We start from the raw sequence: 26,835 nt of genomic DNA on the forward strand, positions 1-26,835 counted from the left end.
CACGAGGTGGATGTTTAAGAAATACCTACTGATTATTTTAACCTTGGGCTAGACACCTCATTTGTCCTCTCCATTATACCTTTCCTTTGCCCACTCTTAACATTTCAGTGAGATTTGATAATTAATGAGTATTTTGTGTTCTATTTTTTTAGTAGTGTGTGCACATACACACTTTCCAAAAGGTAACATAGAAAGATTATGATCTTGGTCACTATGTGACTTCATACAAATTATTTAACCTCTCTAAGCCTCAATTTCCTAATCTATAAAATGGGGATGATAAAAATCTACCTTAGAGGGCTGTTATAAGGATGGGGGGGGGAAATGTATTCAGAGTGCCTAGTACAATGTCTGATAAATAGTAGATACTTCAGAAATGGTCATTTTTATTATTGTTAGTCTAGGTGCTATGTTTTAATTCATTAATATCTATTTTTTCTATCTCTAGGTTGAATATATTTCAGGAAAAGTTTTTTTCACCACCTGTTCTGACTTGAATATGCTGAAAAAATTAAAATCTGCAGAAAGGTTATTTTTGCTGATTAAAAAGCAGCTTCCATTTAATGTTTCTTCTGTAAGTAAAGGTACAGTGTATACCTATTGCTTTTACCCCCCATGATATATTGTACTCCAAAGTTTTCTGCTTGGTAATTAATATGTAGCCATTTCACATTTTTAAGATTCATTCAGACCCGTGGGATCGTTAGTTATTTTTCTGTATTTCCTGAACATTATCACCTAATTATGTCTCTTCTCTTTGCAATCTGCTGCCTGTCTTCTGAGATTTTAGTGTCCTAAGTCACATTTCTTCCTTAAGAATTACGATCAGACACCTTCTCTAGAACTATGTGTGGTCAGTGCATTTATTTAGATTTAGGAGCATGTAATAACCCAAAATGCATTGATTTAATTAATTGGTCAAAACTGTCACCATCTAAATTTTAACTGATGAGTGATATAATTGGAAAAATACTACATAGTAAAATTTCCTGTTTGGGGAACTTTAAATGTTTTGAAAAAACTTATACCCATTTATAAAGCATTAGAGTTAAAGAGGGCTTAAGAGATTTCTTGTCCACTCCCTAACTTTATAAATATGCTGCTGAAATAATGTAAAGATCTTGATAAAAGCAACAAAATAGGATCAGATACATCTGGATAAAACATTGCCTTAAACCTCATTTTGATTGCTGCTTGCGCACAAGAGACCATGTCATCATACAGTCTATAATAAAATGTGTCAAGAAAGATACAAATGGCGAGAAATCAAGACAGGGCAGAAAAATGGTTTTAAAGCAAATCTAAGGTATTATATTGTGGGGTCAATAAAATTTCATCCCAATATTCCACACACTTTCATCTTTAGAGAACTACAGTAATTATTCTTGGGTCATTTTTATGTCCCTTGTTCATCAAGGAAAGGTTACATTTTATCGAGCATGGCTGGCAGTCCCTAAGTTATGAATGGGTTGTATATCTGAAGTGTTAACTTTGTGGGAAATTATTTTACGATCTGTGCTAATATTGTATGGTCTAAAATAGTCCCAAGATTCAGTTGCTCTGTTTTTGAGCTCTGTGTTTTGCAATTTATTCTGTTTTTTTAAACTTAATTTTTGTAGGCAAGATCAGCATTATTTTAAAGACCAATACATGCTCTAGGTCTATAAGTATATTGAAGAGATGCATATGTTATCGTAGGGCAAATGATCTTGCTAAAGAAAATGATAACTTTGTAGGAATTCTAAAACAGTTTTGACGTTAAGTATGGAATATACGAATGAACTTTATTCTGTACAATATTCTTATGTTAAATTATATAAATTCCAGATGAAAGGGAAGTCACTATTCATGTAGCAATTTAATAAAATTTCTTATTTTAAAGAAATAAAGGTAATGGGATTTGGGGGGTGATTAATAGCTTCAATAAAGGGTAAACTGAGATTTTATTTATTTAGGAAAAATATTTAATGAAATGCAGAGACTTACAAATGATGATCCTGAAAGTTGGTTGAATGCCATTTCAATTTGGAAAAATCTTCTTGAACTTAATGCAAAAAAGGTAAAACTTTCTCAAAAAAATGCTAACCCACTAAAAAGAAAAGTGGGAGAAAATGACATCATTGCTAAGGAATTGAAAACAGCAGAAATGCAAGAGATACAAGAGAATAAGGAATGCCAAGTGGAAAAACAAATAGAAGAAGAAACACTGGAGCAAGGAAATTTTACCACTAAAAGAGACAAATCTCAAGAAGAACTTCAGAACGATGTAGCAGAAGCAGTTGATACTCATAACCAGAACGACTTAACTTTCAGAGTTTCCTGTCGCTGCAGTGGAGCCATTGCAAAGACCTTTACTGCACAGGTATACTTTCCCCCTCCAGAGTGGGTTACCATTTTCTAAGAGTTTATTACTCTTTAGATCTAAAAAGAGGTGAAAACCTTTCTCAGAATACATAAACCAGGCCCAGACAGATAACTAGGCCTAATCTCATATAACTAAATCTCTTCTAAAAATGCATTTTCCTTCTTAACTGTACCTCAGATGCTTAAGAGGAATGGTATGCCATTCTATGTAAAGACTTCCTTTTACTTTCTCCCTAAAAGTTTCGTTAAACGAATAGATATCCTTTACATTTGGAAATCCTAATATCATGGTCTGAAGCTGTTTGGCTTTCTCTGTAGTTCGCTTCTGTGTTCATATTGAATTGTTGCTCTGCACCAGGTCCTGCATGTGGGATTGTCCCAGGACCCAGATGCAAATACACAGATGGACGGAAAAGGAGAGCAAAGACCACGAACAGACCCTGCAAAGTTCAGTAATATAAAGGGCATAAGCCTACGTCCTTTGGCCAGTCTTAAAATCAGACAGACCCTTAAGTTTGAGCCTAATGCTACTGCTGGTAATTTTTAAACATATAGGATTGCCATAGCTAAAATAGTTCATCTTTCAGCTTGCATCTGTCTCCTAAAACCCAGAATGACCGTATTTATCAGGCCATGATCTGGTTATTTCATGTATCTAAAATTACAAGAATAAAAAAATTTTTTTAATTTAAAAAAAATAAAATAAAATTACAAGAAGAAAGATTACATACAAGTAGACGTTAATGCCATAGGATGTGTTGGGGGTGGAAGAGGTAAAATATACCCTTTTTGCCTTCAGTAGAAGATGCTTTCACGTGATATTTTAATATTGTAGCCTTAAATTACCATCAGATAGTCTGATTGATTTTCCTGCAGACTCTGTTAGTTTTTGCTTACATTTAAACTTAAAATTTTCATTTTTAGTATATTCTTTTCTATAACCTGCTGCTTTTCCAGGAGGTAGGAAGAGTAATTGGAATTGCTCTCATGAAGCAGTTTGGATGGAAAGCAGATTTGAGGAATCCAAATGTAGAGGTAATGAGTGTTCATTTTATTTTATATGCTTATAACCTAGTTCTTTAAAGACGATGCCAACTATTCTTTTTTTAAATTGAAATATAGTTGACATAAAATATTATGTTTCAGGTGAACTACACAGTGATTCGACACTTGCATACATTACAAAATAATCACCATGATAAGTCTAGTAGCCACCTGTCCCCATGCAAAGTTCTTACAATATTATTGCAATGTCAACAACTTTTATTGTGCTTTTCAGTTTTGCTTTAGAGTTTTAAAAATCATGTCTACATGGATCCAGCAGTCTGTTTCCTCTTTAGCAATAGAATACTACAGATAATTTTGCTAGTAGTTTTCACTGTGAAAATGTCTCATCCAAATTAGGACTTTTGGAATGGAATTGTTTAGTCACAGTTAAACTGAACATTTAATATGAGGTTGCAGAGATGCTCTCTATAATCACTATAATAAATAACAAGTCTGTATAATAAGAAATTCTGGCTAATGGTAAAAAAAAATCGGAAAACGGCCAAAATCGGAAAAAAGGCCAATACAAAGTTAATTAGTGTGTTAATCGTGGCTTTGTTAGGGTTTGGGGATTATTTTTCTTTTTCTCTATTTTCAAAATCAATTTAAGGAGGTTACACAATTTTTAATTAGAACAAAGTAAACACTTACATGGGAAAACAAATTCTAGCTATAACAAATATTCTTCACTATTTTTTTGAAAACCATCTCATAAATTTGACCAGTTTAGTCACTTTTATGATTCGTTAATTCATAAATTTATTGTTATATAGCTTTAAATGGAGTAATGGCTGGCCAAATCAGAAGATTTTGTGTTGTTTTTCAGTTTTGTTATTTGATATTTTTTGCTTTTAAAAAGTCGTGCCTCTTTTATATTCTTTATTGCTGTTATGCAAAATATTTTGACCTCAAGAATGTTTTGACATAAGGGTGTCTTCCTTCATCTGCCCCTTTCCACTTTGCTTATCTTCAGCTCTCCTGGTTTTCTCCTCTCCATCTCTCCCTGCCTCTATCTCACTGTCTCAGAATTATAGTTTTCTCATAGTTTAGCTCATAACTAAATATATCTAATTTAATTCCTATCATCCATTTAATGCAATTAATAATAGCTACTGGTAGCAATAATCAACACAAAACAAAATTGACAACAATAGAATCACACATAGTAAAATCCGTGACCAAAATTGACAGAAGAATCAAATCTTAACAAATTTTGTTCTGTACAGTTAATAGAAAAGCCTTCATAGTGGGGAAAGCTATACCTGATAACATTTGATATATAAAAATATCAGTATATCATATCTTTAATATAACTTTTAAATAGAAAAGAATTAATCCCAATTAGTAGTTTTGCTAGAATGAATAATATAAAAAATTGGAAAGTTTAGCTTCAGTAATCAAGGAATTAAACTGACTAAACGGAGTTCACTCCAGATTATTCTTTTCTTAATAAAAGTTTATCAATATTGGAATAATTATGATTAAACTATATTAAAATACCTTTGGGGTAAAAGTATCAGCAATCAAATGTTCTTGAGGTCAAACAGCAGAATTAGAGAATTCCATAAGCCTCATCAGGCTACAGAAGGAGGGTTCTTTAAAATCTGTGTGGGCTACTAATTATAACTTGAGACATTTAAATCCTCATCATGGCCTGTCATGACGACTACAGCTGACACTGCTATACAACTTAAAGGAAGGCGGTTAAGAGAGTAAATCCTAGGAGTCCTTATGACAAGGAAGAAGTTGTTCCTTTTTCCCCTTCTTTTCCTTTCATCTATATGAAAAGATGGATGTTAGTTGGACCTATTGTGGTAATCATTTCACAATATACATGAATGAAGCCTTCATGCTATATGCCTTAAACATATAGAGTGATATATGTCAATTATTTTTCAATAAAACTGGGGAAAAAATAACAAGGTAATAGAAGGAAGAAGCTCCCCTATAAATAGTAGGGAGGGGAAAGGTCACCCTTGCTACAGTATATTTGGCTTAAAGAAAGTTTTCTGTTAACCATGGCATCAAGTCTTATGTGAGGCTAGAATTAGGGTAGATTTAGGTAGTTGTCTCTCACCTAAAATGATGAAAAATCTAATTTAGTTAAGGTAATTCAAAGAATCGCTGGGAAGAAAGGTGACCTTGAGTTCTTCATAATATGATTCGCAATATAACTTGTATACAATTTGACCTCAGAATTTTTCTATGAGACGTACTTAAAATTTACTTTGCCTCTGCTCAGTAAAAAATATGGAACATTTTTCTGGATATGACAAAGCCTTGGAATTTCTTATTAAAATATAGGTTATATAGGTTCAAAATGGAAGTTTTCAAATTGTCAATCATTTGGTAATGCATTTCCTGTTCCATTTTAACTTCTGTATTTGTTCTTTCAGATCTTTATACATCTAAGTGATATTTACTGTGTGGTGGGAATTCCTGTGTTCAGGTAGATATTGTTTCTAAGTTTCAGGTTTGTTCCTTAGTAGATTTTGTAAAATTAAGAACTTTGTGCTTTTATTTATAGTATGAAAGAAACATTGATATATCAGAGGGGGCTAAAGGCAAAGCATTTGAGTTCTTTGCTTGAGCCAGTAAAGTATTTTCACGGAGCTTAGTAGATATCTGATCGGACTAGAGCTGTGAAAGATTTGATCACAATAACCCACTAATTACATGATTCATACTGAAAATTATATCTAATTATTTCTATTATTAAATGATTTTCACAGGCCCATATTTAAGCTAAAATTTTTAGTCTGTTGGCCTCTTGGATTTTTTTATTAAAGTAGAAAATACAACACAGTACTTAAAAGTCACCTTAAACATTCTTCAAATTTTATTGCAGTCCTTTTTTTGTGAGAGAGTAATTCCAGTTTTTAAAATCTTCAGGTTTTCTCCCTAGTTATGTTGGGTACTATATAATAATAAATGCAGTTGATTCCTTTTCTTATTCAGAAATACTTACTGAACGCTTACCATATGACAGGTCCTTTTTCTAGATGCTTTGGGAGGAAAGAGCTGGTTGGATGATGGAAATAGGGATTTGCAGTTTGTTGGGAACACGTGAATATTGTTGGCATCTTCAAAACATTTTATTTGCAAAGCCCTGTTTACACAGTATAAGGTGATTTAGATACCCTTTCTCTAGGTGATTCTAGGCATGGAATGTTTTTAAAATCCTAAAAGTGCTATGGGAATACCTCACTTACCCTAAGCTCACATTTGTGCACGTGTAAGCCTGAATCAGGATGTAAAAAGGAATGCTGAAGGTCATCGTAAGAGCTTTTAGCAAATGGTGCACCATAGCGGTTGATTAGCACAATGCTGAGAACACTGTAGACGTTCAAGAAGTGTTGAATGATTGAGTTCCACTGTGTGCTAGTTGTAGGGTAGGCCCCCCTAGCCTCTAGATTACAAAAATCATGCACCAAATAATATTTCTTGTCACCTCAGCACACACGAGGTCATCACATGCCTCAATGCCCTGTTGGTTTCCCTTGGCCCCCACCTACCCCAGTAGCCTACCAACTCTCCCAGATGAAACCTAACCCACTGTTTTATACCTACACCTGCAAGGTGTCCAGGCTGCCCTACTCCAGTGCCTTTTGAAGTCCCAGGCCCTAACCCCTGCAGAATATTTGTAAAACTTTTTTTTTTTTTTTTAGCAATTTTGGTTTTTTTAATTTTATAATAGTCAACAGGAAAGGTGGGAGAAACTGAAAGATGGCCACATTTCAACCTAGTGTAATTATTGATAGTCACCAAGACAAGGGTAAGGAAGACTAGTAAGACAGTAAAATATGAAATATATTTTTAGAAGGATTCATAAAGCAGCTAAATATTCTTTAACACTTTGGCCCCTAAAAGGGTAAGCTTAAGTGTCTAGAATATTGATTTATAAGGAACATTTCATCCCCAGCAGGGCTGACTGATGCAGTATGAATGTATTTAGATTTTTGGCACCAAATAAAAGAACTCATTTTTAATTTGTAATCATAGATAAAAATGCTAACTTTCATGCTCTTTTATTATTAACTTAACAAATATACATAAGTTTTTATATGTGTTTTTAAAAGGTGTACAATTTTATTTAATGATTGCTAGACACCCTCAAGAAGTCATGCTTATGGCATCTCAAGTAATAACTGGTAATTTAACCTAAAAGTTGACAAATAAAACGTATGTATCTGAAAATTAAGGCTCAGACCCTGAATGAGCAGTGGCCGAAAATAAGATTGCGTTAGACACTCTGTAATTAGTCTGTTTCACTACCTCAGCGAAGGAAGGAAGCAGTCACGAAGTGTGTTGATTAAAACAGTTCGCCATTGTGTGAGGCAAGGGAGGCATATGAAGAACTGAAAAGCAGATAGCGGTGGACAAGAGAAGTGATGGTGGAGGTCAGAAACTGTAACCTGGTGACCCTGACAAGAGAAGAAAGTCAGAAGTGATGGAACAGAGGACAGAGCAGCCATCGAGTTTGAGGGACACACAAAAATGTGTATCTTAGTAGCACATCACCTGGTACAGTAAGCATAGTGGATAAGAACCATGGACTTCAGTTCCCCCTTCTCCACAAAATAACTCTGCAAGTTGGGGCATATTATCACATTCCTCTGCTATAAAATCAGGAAAAGGATGGTATCTACTTCCTAGCTTGGTAGTTGGGATTAAATGAGATAACACATATGAAAATGAGATAACTGCTTTTATGATACAGTAAGTGGTGAATAAATTTCAACTATTCTATTTTTAAACAGATCAGCAACTAGGGAGGGAAGGGGAGAAGCATTTACCAGAGTAAGATTAATTCATTCAATTAATTTCAAGTGAAATTATCTGATGAGTACTTACTCTGTGCTAAGCATTGTGCTACATATCCAGTGTTCAAAGATGAGTAAGATGGTTATTAAACACAAGGAATTCACTCTAGTGGGAGAACAGATATGTGGTCAGTGCTTGATTGGAATTAGAAAAGAGGACCTAACTGATGGAGGACAGGTGAGCAAAAGAACACAGAAGAGTATCACTCAGTGTATCACTTAAATGGAGAATAATAAGCAAGGATATCTCAAGTGGATAAGAGAAGGAAAGGATCTTACAAGCAAGGAACTGCACGTGTAGAGGCATGGAGGTGTGAGGAGGCTTGAGGTACATGGCGGACAGCAAGTAGTTTCGGTATAGATGGGACAGGGAGTGCATAGGGAGAGTGGTGGAAAAGGAGACTGAGGATTGGGAACGAGTCATGAAGTGTCTTATAAGCCGGGTTAAATAACTTGAATTTTATTCGAAAAGCAGTAAGAATTTGAAGCAGAAGAGTGTTGTGATTAGGTTTGTGATTTTTAAAAAACTACCAAGGAAACTGTATTTTAAAAGTGGAAGGGAAATAAAAAAGGGGGGGTTAAACTCATACCAGTTCAGGCGATGAATGATGAAGAAATGAACTAAGGCAATGTTGGGGGTAATAAAAAGGAGGCCGTGCATTCAAGAAAATGTTAGGGAGTCTAGAATAACTTCCAGATATCTGATATTGGCAACGAAGAGACACTGGTGTCAGTCACTGAGATATAAAATATGGGGAAAGGAAGTAGTTATGTGTCCAGTGAAACATGTCCAAGTAGATATTTAAAGTTGCAGCTCTGGAGTTCAGGTGACAAGTCTCAGCTGGAGGTGTAGATGAGATTACCCAGTACATAGATGGTAAGTGGCCTAAGGAAATGAAGACGTATATCAAGATAGTAAATACAGGGAAAGGAGAGTGTACTTAGTTTATATCTTTAAATTTTGCAGTACTTAAAGAACCTCCAGGTAAAAGATGTCCAAATACACGTTTGAAGATAAAGATCTGGGATTCAAGGGACAAATCTAGGCTAGAGAGATGTAGGTGAGAATGTCTTCAACTTGCTGACCACCTTTATTTATTTTTTTACCATCTTTATCGGTGTATAATTACTTTACAATGGTGTGTTAGTTTCTGCTTTATAACAAAGTGAATCAGCTATACGTATACATATATCTGCATATCTCCTCCCTCTTGCGTCTCCCTCCCACCTTCCCTATCCCACCCTCTAGGTGGTCACAAAGCACCAAGCTGATCTCCCTGTACTATGTGGCTGCTTCCCACTAGCTATCTGTTTTACATTTGGGAGTGTATATATGTACATGCCACTCTCACACTTCGTCCCAGCTTACCCTTCCCCCTCCCAGTGTCCTCAAGTCCATTCTCTACATCTGCATCTTTATTCCTGTCCTGTCCCTAGGTTCTTCAGAACCTTTTTTTTTTTTTTTTTTTTAGATTCCATATATATGTGTTAGCATATGGTATTTGTTTTTCTCTTTCTGACTTACTTCACTCTGTATGACAGACTCTAGGTCCATCCACCTCACTACAAATAACTCAATTTCATTTCTTTTTATGGCTGAGTAATATTCCAATGTATATATGTGCCACATCTTCTTTATCCATTCATCTATCGATGGACACTTAGGTTGCTTTTGTGTCCTGGCTATTGTAAATAGTGCTACAGTGAACATTGTGGTACATGACTGTGTTTGAATTACGGTTTGCTCAGGGTATATGCCCAGTAGTGGGATTGCTGGGTCATATGGTAGTTCTATTTTCAGTTTTAGTTTAGTTTTGTTTTGTTTCGGTTTTCTTGGTACGCGGGCCTCTCACTGCTGTGGCCTCTCCCGTTGCGGAGCACAGGCTCCGGACGCGCAGCCTCAGTGGCCATGGCTCACGGGCCCAGCCGCTCCACGGCATGTGGGATCTTCCCGGACCGGGGCACAAACCTGTGTCCCCTGCATCGTCAGGCGGACTCTCAACCACTGCGCCACCAGGGAAGCCCCTCTTTTTAGTTTTTTAAGGAACCTCCACACTGTTCTCCATAGTGGCTGTATCAGTTTACATTCCCACCAACAGTGCAAGAGGGTTCCCTTTTCTCCACACCCTCTCCAGCATTTATTGTTTGTAGATTTTTTGATGATGGCTATTCTGACCAGTGCGAGGTGATACCTCATTGTAGTTTGGATTTGCATTTTTCTAATGATTAGTGATGTTGAGCACCCTTTCATGTGTTTGTTAGCAATCTGTATGTCTTCTTTGGAAAAATGTGTATTTAGGTCTTCTGCTCATTTTTCGATTGGGTTGTTTGTTTTTTTGATATTGAGTTGCATGAGCTGCTTGTAAAATTTGGAGATTAATCCTTTGTCAGTTGCTTCGTTTGCAAATATTTTCTCCCATTCTGAGGGTTATCTTTTCATCTTGTTTTTGGCTTCCTTTGCTGTGCAAAAGCTTTTAAGTTTCATTAGGTTCCATTTGTTTATTTTTGTTTTTATTTCCATTTCTCTAGGAGGTGGGTCAAAAAGGATCTTTCTGTGATTTATGTCATAGAGTGTTCTGCCTATGTTTTCCTCTAAGAGTTTGATAGTGTCTGGCCTTACATTTAGGTCTTTAATTCATTTTGAGTTTTTATTTTTGTGTAAGGTGTTAGGGAGTGTTCTAATTTCATTCTTTTACATGTAGCTGTCCAGTTTTCCCAGCACCACTTATTGAAGAGACTGTCTCTTCTCCATTGTATATTCTTGCCTCCTTTATCAAAGATAAGGTGACCATACGTGCATGGGTTTATCTCTGGGTTTTCTATCCTGTTCCACTGAGCTATATTTCTGTTTTTATGCCAGTACCATACTGTCTTGATTACTGTAGCTTTGTAGTATAGTCTGAAGTCCAGAAGCCTGATTCCTCCAGCTCTGTTTTTCTTTCTCAAGATTGCTCTGGCTATTCGGGATCTCTTGTGTTTCCATACAAATCATGAAATTTTTTGTTCTAGTTCTGTGAAAAATGCCATTGGTGGTTTGATAGGGATTGCGTTGAATCTGTAGATTGCTTTGGGTAGTATAGTCATTTTCACAATGTTGATTCTTCCAATCCAGGAACATGGTATATCTCTCCATCTGTTTGTATCCTCTTTAATTTCTTTCATCAGTGTCTTATAGTTTTCTGCATACAGGTCTTTTGTCTCCTTATGTAGGTTTATTCCTAGGTATTTTATTCTTTTTGTTGCAGCGGTAAATGGGAGTATTTCCTTAATTTCTCTTTCAGATTTTTCATCATTAGTGTATAGGAATGCAAGAGATTTCTGTGCATTAATTTTGAATCCTGCTACTTTACCAAATTCATTGATTGGCTCTAGTAGTTTTCTGGTAGCATATTTAGGATTCTGTATGTATAGTTTCATATTCTCTGCAAACAGTGACAGTTTTACTTCTTCTTTTCCGATTTGGATTCCTTTTATTTCTTTTTCTTCTCTCATTGCTGTGGCTAAAACTTCCAAAACTATGTTGAATAATAGTGGTGAGAGTGGACAACTTTGTTTTCTTCCTGATCTTAGAGGAAATGGTTTCAGTTTTTCACCATTGACAACAGTGTTGGCCATGGGTTTGTCATATACGGCCTTTGTTATGTTGAGGTAAGTTCCCTCTATGCCTACTTTCTGGAGGAAAAAACACCTTTATTTTTGTACTAAGGTAAAAGCCAGCTAAACTCTGATTAAACACATCAGTGGATTTTACGAAAGTAGGGAATTATTTTTATTTTCAAGGAGTTTATTTCTGAACACTTATTTCCCCCAAATAATTCTATTTTTACTGACATAATGAGGCCGTTTTGTTGAAATAATAGCAGATTAGTTTTGCCCAAGGTTAAGCAAAATAAGAATGTGTTCACTTTTGTCACATATTAATAGAATTGGCTTCCATAAAATAAAACCTCTATTAGTAAAAATATGCACATAATGGCTAAAAATTTAAAGGTTCTACATAAATCTCTGATGCTTAGAAAAGCACTTTGTAATATATATGGACAAAGACAGTTTTCCATACTAATTCTCACTCTCTCTCTGTGTTTGTTTCTAGAGTGAAAATCATCTCTTCGTTTTGGTTTTAACTAATGTGTTTTGTAGCAAGATAATTGCTGCAGTTAACCTGCAGAAGCAAGATTCATTGATCAAAATATTTTATAGTCTTTCTACCTGCAAAGTTTATATCCCAGATTCCAAATCTGTGGATATAGTACTATTTACAATGTGAATTTTTATTTCCTGAAAAACCTTTTAAGAGAAAAAAAAAACTTTCATAGGTTTACCGTTCGGGGCTTCCTCATAATAGTATATATGCAATTATACTGTTTTATTTGATAAGGTATTTATAGTTACCTCATTTCATTCTAAGATCTTAAGAGGCTTGCAGTAAATACACACAAAACAGGATAACTTAAAGTCAAAGAAAGAACAGAAATAAAATGATGAAAGGAAATAGGGTTTGGAAAATACTGTGGCTTTGTGTAATGTTAGTAGAAGAGCCCCTTAGTGGCTTTGGAACAAGTCTATCCCCAAAACAACCAGGCACTGATTCTTGAAATCATACCCGTAATGTCTTACCAACAAATTGTATACATGAAATAGAAAAGTGCATTGATATTTGCAAGGAAATGCTTGTTCGTTGCATTAGAAACATAAAAATAATTTTCTGAAAATTTGTATCAAATCTAGAAACACTGATAGTAGCAATGGTTAGGTAGAGGATAAAGTATAAAGTGATACATAATGGAGACCAGTGAACTCATTGGGGAGATGTCTGCTTCAGCCCTTCGTTCGATAAATTATCTTAGGCAATGCAATGTCATGCTTCATTCCATCTTTTGAGAAAGATGCAAATGAGCAAAAAGCAAACTTACAAAAGGGACTTTTTAGAAAACATATTTCAAGGGTTAGCATCCATTCAGCCCTGCTTCCTATACTACATCTACATCACAGTGCAGTCTCTTCCTCTTGATGACTCCAGCAAGGCAAGGTCTAGTCCGTGTGGGAAGTCAGGGAAGTATACAAACACTTTAGGAAGATTTCCCTCATGTAATTAAATCTTTATAAGTTAAACACACAATGGTTTAAATTTCACTTATCTAAAAAATTTACCTTTCTGAAATACCACACTGGCTGGTTAGACAAGGTGCCAGTTAGAGAAGGTAATTTTGTAATAAGGTTAAATATTCTCTAACAGGAAATACTTTAGTGCATGTTGTATGAACTTGTTAAAATGAGGTACAGATATGAATGGGTTAATTTTTTTGTTTACATCATATTCTTTAACATACAGTAATATTGGGTGTTCTTCTCTTTTAGGGTTCCTTTAGCCAGCAGAGCTTACATCAAGACAGCAGGACTGAGATCTACCATAGCGTGGGCAATGGCCTCTCTCGCAGAAATTAAGGTAAGGAAACTGTTCTCATTCTTATTAATGTAATAGCAAGGTCCTTTAACCAAGATCTTGATCAGTTTTTGTAAATATTCCATGGACATAAGAAAATAATTTTATTTTCTAGTCAAGAGATGGCCTTTATGTCTTTACTTATGTTTTACTATCTGCTCAGTTCTGAAAGAGGTATTTTGAAATCTATTAGTTTATTACATTTTTTTAAGATTTTGCATTTTTATTAGTTGTTACCTCATTCAGCTGCTGTGTAGTTTGGTTTATACTCTTTTATGAATGTTACTGCTTCATTGTGAAGTGTGCCTCTTTCTTGTTATTAAAGTTTTCATTATCTTGATTTGGAAGTTTAAATTTAAATTTCAGCATGTCTTATTAATATTTTCACTGTTTTCTTTCTCTTTGCATTTTCCTTTGTAGTAGTTCTTTGACACTGCTTTATTTTCAACTTTGTTTTCAGTGTGTTTTTTTAATAAACACAGAACTCTGTTTTTGTCCCACTCTGATAGGCTCTGTCTTTCAATGAGAGTATTCAGTATTATGATAGATACACCTGATTGCATTCCTCCTGTTTTATTCTGTTTGTAACTTCTTACAGTTTATTCTTTGTTTTTGCTAGTTTAAGCAAGTTAATCATTTCACTGTTCTCCCTGAGGTTGGATTTTACTTTATGTTCTATTCCATTAGTGGCTCCCTCTCCCAGCTCTCTTAATTAAACACATGGGACTCGATTCTAACTTTACAACAAGACATCAACTCTTTTCTTTGCCAAGACACTGTTTTTACCACCAAGACACTCTAATCTTCCCTCCTCTGTCCCCTCTTCCCTATCATAAGATGAGACCTCCAGGGTACTTCTTTCTCTTCTGCCCCATAGAATTACTCCTCCCTACAATGAGACCTTTGAAACATTTTCCCCCCTTCCACTCCCAACTCCCAACTACTAGATTGAACTAAATTATTTATTATGTATCAGAATTTCCCTTAAAGCATGACCCTCTGTTTCAAAAGTTCTTATTCTGCACTTATATTACACAGCCTATCCTTAATCATTAAGATGTAATGTGTGTAACATGCACGTTTCTGTATAAACACACAAAGATATATTGTGAGGTGCATTGCTCCTCGCCTTTGTTCTTCACTTCGAGGCCTCGGCTCAGGTTTATTTGTTGCTTGGTTAGTCTTTTCTAAGCTACTTTCCTCAAATGTGGTATTGAGGAATATACTGTCTGGATTCCTATATATCCTCAAACTTCTTCCTGTCAACCTGGGTATCGCCACTTTGGCTAGGTATAAGATTCTTGAGTTGCAGTCCTTTTCTCTCAGAGGTCTGTAGATGCTATTCCATTGTCTTTTCACTTCTGGTGTTCTAGGTGAGCAGTTCACGCCAGTGTGATTTTTCTTTTCCGTTATGCCTGTCTTGTCCTTTCTGCTTGCAAGCTTATGGGAGTTTTCTCTTTAATCCTCTAAAGTTCCGGAATATCACCTGGATGTAAATACTTATGTAAGAGTCTTTTCTATTCAGCCCAGAACTCGGTGAGTCTGACTGTCTGAGTTCTAATTCTGGCTCTACCACTTACTGGCTGGGAAACTTTAGGTAAGATAACTTAACATCTCTGTGCCTAAGTCTCTCATTTGCAAGATAAAAATAATAATCTCACAGGGTCATGTGAGGACTAAGTGAATTAGCATTTATCAAGTGATTAGAACAATGCCTAGCATATAGAAAGTATGTAAGTGTTGACTTCTGCTATAGTAATGTCGGGGAGGTGAAGACTTCCCTCCTACCCCTCTTGAGTTCTTTTGGCTGATCTAATAATTAAATTGACACAAGACAGATTAATAGGAGGAAAAAAATATTTAATTCGTATGCATGGAAGTCTAATAGACATGGGATCCCCGAAGGGACCAAAGCAGGCTGTTTATGTATTATTTTTAGACAAACAATTATTTGTGAAGATTTAATGAAACAAAGGGGCTTGTGCTTGTAGTAGCAGATGAATGAAGAACTAACAAAGTTTGTTTATATATACAGCTTTCTTAGCCTTCAGTTCCCTAACTCTGGTGATAAGGATGCTTTCTATCTCCTCCCAGTAGTGGGAGGATACCTTCACAAGGGAAATTTAGTTCCTGCTTTCAGGGGGAAAGGAGGTGTCTTTTTCTTTCTTTCCTTCTTTGTGAATATCACTTCTTTTTACTGGCTGTTTCTCAAGTAACTTTAATTCAAGATAATCAATATGCCATTGAAGCATATTTTGGGGTGGCCTGCCCTGGACCCCAACAGTAATAATAATCATAGTTATAATAATTATTATTTGGAATTTATAATTATAAAAAAACATTGTTTTCCTCCACCTCAGGCACTCTTTCGTGCATTATTTACTTAATTATTATTTCCTCAATTATTTTGCTTTAGTGTCTTTAACCTTAAACTACTTCCTTTTTTCTGCTTCTGGAATTCCTGTGATAAACATGTTAAGCTTCCTTTCTCACATGCTCTCCATCTCTTCATATTTTGGCTCTGCGTTTTGCGTTATTCTTGGATATTATCTTAGAAACTATAACAAGAGTCACAAAGATGTGCTCTACTTTATTTATTGAAATGTTTAGCTTTAAAATCATGGTCTTTTTTAGCTTTGGAAAATTGTGTGTGTGTGCGTGCTGTATTCGCTATCTCTAGAAGCTCTTACTTTTTTTCACATGTTTATCTGTTCCCTCCAAAAGTTTCATTTCACTAGATGTGTGTTCTGTTTGCTCTATGTTCTCTCTAGGTTTTGAGGGACCTCCTCCCCTTAGATGTGTCATTATTTTTCTTTGTTGGCTCACTGGGGCTCAAGTGTGGTTAGTAAAGTATTTTAAATGCCTGGAATCCTGTAAGTGGTAAAAGGCAAGTGGATCTCTGGCACCCCTGGGTTTGGTAGCGTAAGGAGACTGTCAGCCATGCTCAGGCACTCAGTGAAAACTCTCCTGTGCACTAGTCTCCCTGCAGGTCCACAGATCTCTGAAGACCAGGTTTTTCCCTGATTCCAGTGGCTTCCCCTCTGGGTTCCAGTGCTGGTCTCTAATCACCCACCCAGCCCATGGCAAGGAGACCTCATACTGGTTCCTTCTCCTGGGACCTCAGCGGAGCCCAGGGCATCTCTTAGCGCCGGTTGCCTGTAGTTCTGAGCATCGCTTGCCCCAGAAGTAAGTGGCTCAGAGTTGAGAGAACAAGGAGAGAGCTATTTCCATATTACCACGTTCCCAGAACCCACGCTTTTCTTTTTCGTTTGATTTAAATCTTTAGCCTAAATTTCTTTTGGTAAGGAGAGAGGGGTATGGTGACAGTTTATTTTTTCCCAAACTTCCAGTAATGTCACCACAGTTTATATTTACCTATAAATTTATATAACCACCTACAAATTTGAAATGTTACCTTTATCTGATATAAACATACAATTTTCAGAAATACAGAAAGTAAATGATCGAAAATATCCACAGATAATACTCGATGAAATTTTTCCCCTTTGTCAGTTTGTCCTGCTAGGACTGAAAGTAAAAATTGTTTCTCTAATGTGACCATCAGCAAAGAAGGTCTGTTAAAGTAGGTGAGAAGTAGCACAGCAGGTTTCTTTTGGGGGGAATGCAGTGATGACCCACCGTGTAAGTGATCCCAGTATCCAGCATTGATCCAGGCCCCTCTTTGGAGCTTGGTACCCAGAGCAGTGCACAAGCAGCTCAACCTCAGGTAGGCCAGTGCCACGAAAAATGAAACTTAAGTCTGGGGTCGTTAGATCTTTTTCATGTTTCCTATAAACTGTTCTTCCTATATATCATAACAAGTAAGGAAAACCAAGTTCTATAAATCTCAGTTATTCTTTTAAGCATATGGAAATACTTCTCTGCTTCTGCCTGTGTACCCAAATGTCATGGGCAGAAAAGGTCCTACAGTAAAATAGACACTGAAAGATACTTAAGGTCAAATTACCTCATTGAACAGGGACCATGGGGGAGAAAGAACACAGTGTTTGGCACATTTTAAGGTCTTAATAAAAATTAGTTCTCATACCACTATTAATCTTAAAGTTGCCATTTAAATCATTATCCTTTCTGTTACTCTCTGCCCCTTCATGGGGGACCCATGTGATACTCTCCGGAATTTCGTGCCAGGGGAAAGTCTCTCTCCCTCTTGAAGGACATTTTGTTTCTTTCCATCAGGTACCCCCTGATGTCCTGGCTGTCCTCTGAGCGTTCTGCCTCCTCTGTAGACAGACCAAGGGACCGCTGGGCCTGGAGGTGGGATAGGCGTCCTGCTTGGCCTCGTGGCCCCTTCTGCCCCCAGATCTCTCACTGCCGTAGAAGCGCATGCCATCAGATTATCCCGGTGTCTACAGATGTCTTCCTATCTTTTCTGTAATGGTTTAGACCGTTTCTCCTGGCGTAATTCTTTATGACCTCAGTTGTCCACTGTGTAGTCCCGGTGTCTACAGATGTCTTCCTATCTTTTCTGTAATGGTTTAGACCGTTTCTCCTGGCGTAATTCTTTACGACCTCAGTGTCCACTGTGTCGTCTGCTCCCTTAGTGTCTTGGCTTCCCTGCCTCTAACAATCTGCCTTAGTCACATCCTAGACTTTGTCAATACCCAGAAGGGTATACCTTCCAAAATCTCAGATTCGAGAATCCCGCTGTTAACCTTCTCTTTCGCATTCCCTTCCTCTTGGGCCCTAAAGCAGTTCTTTAACCCCGTGGGACCTCTAGTAGGCGACCCTACTCACCACCTGTCCTCAGCCCCCTTTCGCAGCTTGGATTTTATGTTCTATCATTACAGCCATTTCTTGCCCATACTTTGAATTCTCTTACTTCTTAATTGACTTAAATATTGGAATCAGAAGAGAACTTTAACATGTTCTTCCCACCAAGTTTACCGACATATTGGAATCTACGCCCTCATACTTTGCCTGGCCTTCATTATAATAAATGAACTGTCCTTGTTTCACTCCATTACCTGTGTACTGGATTCCATTCCCTCTTGCCTACTTGAGGACTTTTTTCTCTGCTAGGTCATTCCCATCAGCATGTACACATCTTGCAACTTAAAAGAGAATTAACCCTCTCCTGAACCCACATGCTCCATCAGCTACCACCCCCTTCTCTGCTTCCCTTTACAGAAAAACTTAAAACTAGTTGTCCATATCTGGTGTCTACTTCTTCTCTTCCCACTCTTTCTTGTGCGCACTTCCCTCAGGTTCTCATCGCCAACGCTCCACTGAAACAGCTCATCTTGCTTAATCGACTAGCATGTGGACACTGTCATCACTCCTTCTTGAAATGGGTGTTTCCACTTTGTTTCAGGACCACTCTAGGTTCTACGTCAGGATGTGCTGCCGTCAGTGTGCACTGCTGAATATTCATCTACCAAATGTCTGTACTTAGGAGATCACCGGCGTCCAGGCCATAGACTATTCTTTTCTAACTTCTCTTGCTTCCTAGATGGCTTATCCAGTTCTGATGCTTTAAATACCATTTACAAGCTAACAACCACGGTTCCCAAATTTCTATCTGTGGCCTGAACCTCTCCTCTGAACTCCAGATGCTTAAGTCCACTTGACATCCATGCTTGGTCTAAGAGGTAGAACATGTCCAGAACTATACTCTCGTCTCCTTTGTAGCTTTTCCTCCCTAACACTTCCCAGCTCAGTAACAGGCAGCTCGTCCTCCTGATGCTCAGGTCAAAAACTTCAGTCACTTCAGACCGTTGTCATTCTTTAACACGCCACATGCAATCCATCCTATTGCTTCTACCTTTAAAATATACCCAGAATCCAACCACTTCTCCCCACTTCCACCAGCATCACTCTTTATTCAAGCCACCGTTATGTCTGCCTGGATTCCCTAACTAGCCTCCCTGTAACACTCTTGCCCTTCTGTGATCCGTTCTCAACAGAGCAGCCAGAATGATCCCTCTGAAATGTAACATCGTGTTACTCCTGCTTAGTTTCCCTCCAACAGCTTCTCACCCTTCAGCATAGAACCAGACCCCTTGTAACACCTACGAGATCTGACGTGATGTGACCCCACCCCAGCCCCACTGCCCAGATGGGAGCGTTCTTAGTTTTTTCTCCACATTTCCTGTTCTCCTCTCAGGTACAGATCGGATGACACTTTCCTGGCCCCTTCAAATTGTGTGTGTCATGTGACTGACATGCTTTCCCCAATTAAATGTTGGTGGAAATGATGTATGTCACTTCCAGATGGCACCTTTAAAAGCCAGTGCCTGATTTGTCTTGCTTTCTTTCCCTCTGCCACAGCGGTGGCCGTGCGGCGACCACTTCACTGTTTGACTTGCTGAGTGAGGAGCAGAAGCCCCAGGTGTCATTCTGTGGGCTTGGAGCCTGAGCTACATAGTTTCAACCTGTAGGACTTGGTGGCTGTGACCGCACACGGTGTAATGCAGCCCATCTTGATGGAGTAGTCTGGCCACCTCTCTGACATAATCACTACCTTTCCCCTCTCACTCACTGTGCTTTGGCCACACTGGTCTCCTTCCTAATCTTTAAATGTGTCAAGCATACCTGCACTAGGGCTTTAACTACCTGAAATTCCTAATAAATTATAGAAAGGAGTCTTTATTGATTCCTCAAGTGTTAGGTTTCTTTTATAATACCTATTATAATAGATTTAATGATAGCAAATCAACATTTCTGTCTATAGGCTGGTGCAGTTGTTTTAGATCCAATGTGTGGACTTGGAACAATACTTTTGGAAGCTGCTAAAGAATGGCCAGTAAGTTCTAAAGTTTGGTAAACCAGGCAATGTTTTATGTTAATCAGTGTGTGTGTGTGTATTCACTTACCAATTATTTACAGGTAGACTGTCTACTTAGGGATTATTTTTTAATTATACAAGTTGCTATATAACTAATAAAAATAGACTATGAAGGGTTAATTAAATTGCTGTGTTATTTCTTTAAATACTGTGATAAATTTAGGAAAATATGATAGAAATACAATAATTAGTCATGACCTAGATTATATAAATCCCTAAATTCCTTAGACATTTGTAATTGTAAAATATGATTAACAGTTTTTAAAATTTTAACAAAAACTTCTGGTTTTTGCCCATGAATGTCATTTTAAAGAAATATTCTAAATTTGTTTTAACCTGAATTAACAAATCTATTAATTTCACTTTCATCATTGAAGATGCAAGTAGATTTTCTTAACTACATAAAAGATGGGTTTATTTATACTTATAATATGAATTTCTTCCCTCACAGGATGTGTATTACGTGGGTGCTGATGTCAGTGACTCACAGTTACTAGGTGCATGTGACAATCTGAAAGCTGCAGGCCTTAAGGATAAAATTGAGTTACTTAAAGTCTCTGTGATAGGTAAGGTATTAAAATGCAAACATTTGGGGTAAATGAACATTTGCAAATACATTTAGAATCATAATATAAAACAAGACTCACTTTTCATACATGAAGGTTGAATTGTTTGTACCCTGTAATATATCTGTGGTGCCAATACGCAGTTTACTTCCAATATGATAATCGTAACTTTTTAATTCTTCAAATGAGTCACGATGAGGAACAGTATTTATGTAGTTCCCTAAGCATGTAAGTAACAGCGTGCCTTCTTAAGATGTGTTTGTTGCATCTGAGCCATTTCTCACATCATAACCAGGGATCACTTAGTATAGGCGTAAAATAAACAGAATAATAATCATAGCTCTGTGGATTCTTTCAGATAAAGTGTATGAAATGTTTTGAATTATCTTACCTTCTCCTGTCTCATTGGACAGTATTCCTGTGATATAGGGAGTGAGGTGACCAGCTATCCCAGTTTGCTAAACCAGTACTACTTTCAGGGCTAAAACTGGGAAAGTCTGGGGCAAACCAGGACAACTGGTCACGCTGTGAGGTAGAGGGAAACCATTACTCCCAGTTTACTGATGCGGAATCAGCAGCAAGAAACATGATGAGGTATCAAGTCTGTGGAGGCCAAAATATTATTTCCCTAAGGGCCAAGGTATTTAGACTGTTTGAGAGAAGGCTCACATTCCTTCTTTTTTTCCTTTCTCCCTTAAAAGTGACCACATTTAATTCCCAGCTAAGAAAATCATATTCTCTTGACATGAGAATGAGAGAATAGGCGGTAGGTAAGTCCAAGTATTGAATCTGTAATCTAGAGGAACAGAATATTGTTTAAACAAATTTTTATTATAGTAGAAAAGTAGTAGGGATGAGTTATTAACAAGGAGAAAATATGAGGATAACTTTTATATAAATGCATAATAAAGCAGTGTCAAAGAAGAAACTGTACTATTGATTGAGATCGCATAGTTGTTTGCTATCAATGACTATCTTTTCAACCTTTCTGTCAAGGTTTTTAACGGGACTCTGCACATAAGACACAATTTTCTAGAGGAAGCCAAGGGGTGATTAGACTGAAATCAAGTTTTCATATACCCTAATTTCTTTAAGAAAGCTATTTTTTTGAGACCTCAAGAAAAATGGAATAGCTCTATAAGTTGTTCCAGAGCAGTGGTTTTTCATACCCTGTACAATCTCCAAAGTGCCTTAACAGCATGAGGAAGGAAGTACTGATTTGCCCATCAGAACGTTGCTGCGCTCCCAACTCCACTTTCATCAGTTCTCATGCTTGGGGCATTTCCCGTAAGATTTCACTTTAAAATCAAGTATAAGTGCTCAACTGTTATTAAAAAAAGTTTTTTTAAGAAAAAGTTCTCTATGACACCAAATAAATCCTACTTTTTTAAAAGATCACTCTAACTGCTGTGTTAAGAAGAGACAATAGTAGGGCAAGGATTGGAACAAAGAGACTAGTTACGAGACTATTGCAGTAATCCAGGTAAGAAATGGTGGTGGCTTGGGGCAAAGTGATATTGGTGGAGGTGTTAAGTAGAGGTCAGAGATACGTATATATTTTTTCTGAAGGTAGAACCAACAGGATTTGCTGGTGGATTAACTATGAGCAAAAGAACAAGGATGACTGAGCTTTCTGACTTGCGCAGCTAGAGGGTGGAGTTGGGGAAAACTGCAGGCGGAACAAGTTGGAGTTTGGGGCCTGTTCAGTTCCACGTGATGATTAGACACCACGTGGAGAAGATGTAAGTGTAGTAGGTCAGTATACAGACCTGGAGTTTCTTAAGGGAGAAGATAGACATCACTAGTATAGATCACATTTAAATCCATGAGATCACCTAGGAAATAAGTACAAATAGAGAAAAGAGAGGCTTTCTCTGAGGATGAGATGCTTAGAGTTCTGGAGGGTGAGAATCTAGTAAAGGAACAACCAGTGATGAGAAGGTAAGAGAATCTGAGGAAGAACCATCAGCTGTGTCAGATGCTGCTGGGCGGTGAAGCAAAATATGGCCTGGCTGTTTCCGTGGAGCAGCGGGAACATAGACCTGCCCGCCTGAGTGGGTCCCGGAGACAATGGGGGAAGGGAGCCTGCAGACGGCTGGTCCTGGGCGTTCTTTTGGGCAGTTTGACTGGTAAGGGGAGCAGAGAGATGAGGCAGTAATAGAAAGTGGTGAGATTAGGGATCAAGCAGGGATTTTCTGAAGATAGAATTCACTTTTTTTAAAAAAGTACAACATGTTCTTATGCTAAAGAGAATGAACAGATACACAGGAGAAACTCGACAGTGTAGGAGAGAGAGAATTGCTCAGCTGATACACTCACAGCCCCCAAGAAAGGATGGGACGCAGTGCACAAGTGGCAGGACGGGCACTCCTGGTGACGAGAAGGCAGAGCGCGTGAGGATGGAAGTTGTAACAGGTCACCCCAGACCAGGTGTGGCCACTGTAGTGCACATTCCCTCAGCCTTTGTTGAGGCTGGATATTATCGTTCTATTACGATTTTTTTAACTCTTTACAAATCTGGTAAAAGTTTGTAAAATTTACCTTTAATTACTAGTGAGATAAACCCTTTTTCACTTTATGTCATTTGTAGATTTTTCTTTTGTGAATTACTATTTTCAAGATAACTTTCTGGAGGAAAGAATAAAACATCTGTTTTAAATTATTTTAACATCACAGCCTTTTAATATTAAAAGTCAGTCTAGGGGGGATTATATGTCTTGTGTACGTAGGGGCCAATATTAACTATTTAATAAGTACCCCTTCGTTTTTAGAGGTGGACATTCTAGCTAGATACAAGTGTTTGTTTTCTTTTTTTTTAAACAATTTTATTCTAGTATAATTGGTTTACAATGGTGTATTAGTTTCTGCTGTATAACAAAGTGAATCAGCTATATGTATACATATATCCCCATATCCCCTCCCTCTTGCATCTCCCTCCCACCCTCCCTATCCCACCCCTCTAGGTGGTGACAAAGCACCTAGCTGATCTCCCTGTGCTACATGGCTGCTTCCCACAAGCTATCTATTTTACATTTGGTACTGTATATATGTCCATGCCACTCCCTCACTTCGTCCCAGCTTACCCTTCCCCCTCCCCATGTCCTCAAGTCCGTTCTCTACGTCTGCATCTTTATTCCTGTCCTGCCCCTAGGTTCATCAGAACCATTTTTTTTTCTTTTAGATTCCATATATACGTGTTAGCATATGGTATTTGTTTTTCTGTTTCTGACTTACTTCACTCTGTATGACAGACTCTAGGTCCATACACCTCATTACAAATAACTCAATTTCGTTTCTTTTTATGGCTGAGTAATATTCCATTGTATATATGTGCCACATCTTCTTTATCCATTCATCTGTCAATGGACACTTAGGTTGCTTCCATGTCCTGGCTATCGTAAATAGTGCTGCAATGAACACTGCGGTACATGACTCTTTTTGAATTATGGTTTTCTCAGGGTATATGCCCAGTAGTGGGATTGCTGGGTTGTATGGTAGTTCTATTTTTAGTGCTTTAAGGAACCTCCATACTGTTCTCCATAGTGGCTGTATCAATTTATATTCCCACCAACAGTGCAAGAGGGTTCCCTCTTCTCCACACCCTCTCCAGCATTTATTCTTTGTATATTTTCTTCATTAATTTGGTTTTACCTTTTATAGTTCTAATCATAACTACAATTTAGAATTGTATTTCTACACAAGGATCTCACACTTCTTACTATAATGAGAGTACATATGAACTTCAGAATCAAACTGAGTATAAATCCTGGATCCACTGTTATTTCTTCACTGTGGAGCCTTCAGCAAAACACTGGACCTCTCTGTATTTTCTCATCTATAATATGAAGCTAGTACCTACTTCATAGGGCCATAGTGAGAATTTATTACATAACTACATGGAGTCCAGTGTCTGACACACAGCATGAATTAAAGACTTCTGTAAACATGGATACATCTAGGAACATTAGTATTCAATGAAACTCCTACCGTGATTTGTGCTTTTGCAGAATCACTGTCTTTATTCTTTGTATGCATTAATGGCCTTATTTTTTTCTACTTTTTTAGTAACACTCACTTTATCTTATAACCCTCTACTAATATAAGATGAGATAATCCTTTAACATGCAGAATTTTTGCACGTGTTTATTCGTAAGTTTTAATCATCATGAAAATTTGGAACCAAATGAATATTATGTTGCAGGCTGTCTTAGGAAATAATCAGTCATTGATTAGGCTTTTTTTTAATCTACAGAAATACTTACATTCTCAGTATAACATATATACAGATTTGAGCAAAAGAAACACACGAATGATTAACTAAAATGACAAAATTATAGGCAGGTGAAAAAAGGGGAATGTTTTCACTTCTTCTAACTAGACATTCTGTAGCTTGTCACATTCGGTGAACGAGTGTATATAAGATTATTGGTAATAACCGTGCTTTGTTCTCAGTCACATCTCTGCCTTCGTCTCTACGCTTGTAGATATCAGGCATGTGCTTTTTTCTACACCCGTAAGCTCCCCATAATGTGGTGGTTGCATTTTGTTTCTTATTAGTGTGAGTTTTCCTCTAATACCAGTCCTGCCCCTGCTCACCTGGCCCTCGGTGTTCTAGTCAGGTGTGTTGTGACTCACACCATATCCTGCAAGATTCATGAAGCTGCCAGGATGCCCTGGCGTTTGGGGAGTCGGGGGAAGTGTAGGAAGTGATGGGTTAGGTGTGTGGGAAATATGTGTGGGAAATAGGGGGTAAGAAGCTCACCGTAGAGTTTGAATGTTTTTGCTACAGTGGCTTTATGGTTTATCATATGGTATAAATCCCTTTTTATTATTTGGTAATGCTACTATTCTGTAACAAACTCTTTCAGCAGCAGTTAGGTTTTAAAAGTGCATATTTAATGAAAAAGTTTATATTTCTCAAGAAAGCTGTTGATGAACAGATAACTTGAGTAAAATGTTTATTACCATTTATCATCCACTGTGAGGGCCATGATGATAGCACTAATCCAATGAAACAAATCTGTTTGTAGAAGCATCTAGCATTTACTTCAAAACTTCGTCATTATTTTAAGGGGACTGAGCCAAAATTAAGTATTTATCACATGCAGCTGAAAGAACTGTATTTAAATATCACTCTGAAGCATGACTTTTCATTTAGATCAAATGACCACTCCTCTAAATTAATTTTGCTCATTTTCAATTCCAAATTTCCTTATGTACATAAATAAAATGAAGCTATAGCTATTAATATGTTGGCTCCATTAGCAGAAGACCTCTGCAGAAAGGTAAATGTTGCCATTTTTGTATCTGTGTTATCAGATGCTTCAAAAAGAAGATCAGCTAAGTCAATTCCAGTAGTGGTTTGCTTTTTTTTCCCCCCAGTTCTTGGAAATTTAGGAAGTTTTTTCTGTCAGAGATGAAACATCTTTCATTATTTTGAATGCTGCTGTAAATTCAGCTCGGCACTGCATGTGTGTCTGTTTATGCATTATTTGGTGGACCACAGCATCATGGTGAAAATTAATGTTCTTATTAAATAAAGTAACCTGTGAAGCAGAAATGTACTTGGAATTTGACATGGTACCTACATAATTCATAATTACCTCCAAACAAGCTGTGATGTTCTGAATAGAAATAGAAACTTAAGCTATCAAAATAACAGACTTTAAAAAAAAAATTTAATATACGCAGAGTAACTGAACTGCAGGCTATCTGTGATAAAGATGGTTGAATGCAAAAAAAGTAATTCAGCATGACCGTACATGCTTTATTTGCTTGCCCATCATT

The 26,835-nt window shown here is 37.2% G+C and overlaps 1 protein-coding gene across 1 annotated transcript in view; it reads left to right on the plus strand.

Annotated features, from left to right (window-relative positions):
- The window catches only part of THUMPD2 (THUMP domain containing 2), a 45,646-nt gene that overhangs the window by 4,757 nt on the left and 14,054 nt on the right, over nucleotides 1-26,835 (plus strand). Inside the window, exons 2-8 of the mRNA XM_065891213.1 lie at nucleotides 449-584; nucleotides 1,956-2,362; nucleotides 3,322-3,399; nucleotides 5,808-5,860; nucleotides 13,593-13,680; nucleotides 20,369-20,440; nucleotides 20,934-21,048. Of these exons, the coding sequence (XP_065747285.1) occupies nucleotides 449-584; nucleotides 1,956-2,362; nucleotides 3,322-3,399; nucleotides 5,808-5,860; nucleotides 13,593-13,680; nucleotides 20,369-20,440; nucleotides 20,934-21,048 (949 nt within the window). The remainder of the gene's footprint in view (nucleotides 1-448; nucleotides 585-1,955; nucleotides 2,363-3,321; nucleotides 3,400-5,807; nucleotides 5,861-13,592; nucleotides 13,681-20,368; nucleotides 20,441-20,933; nucleotides 21,049-26,835) is intronic.

Source organism: Phocoena phocoena, chromosome 14 (assembly GCF_963924675.1).
Source record: "Phocoena phocoena chromosome 14, mPhoPho1.1, whole genome shotgun sequence".
In the NCBI taxonomy this organism is placed as follows: domain Eukaryota; kingdom Metazoa; phylum Chordata; class Mammalia; order Artiodactyla; family Phocoenidae; genus Phocoena; species Phocoena phocoena.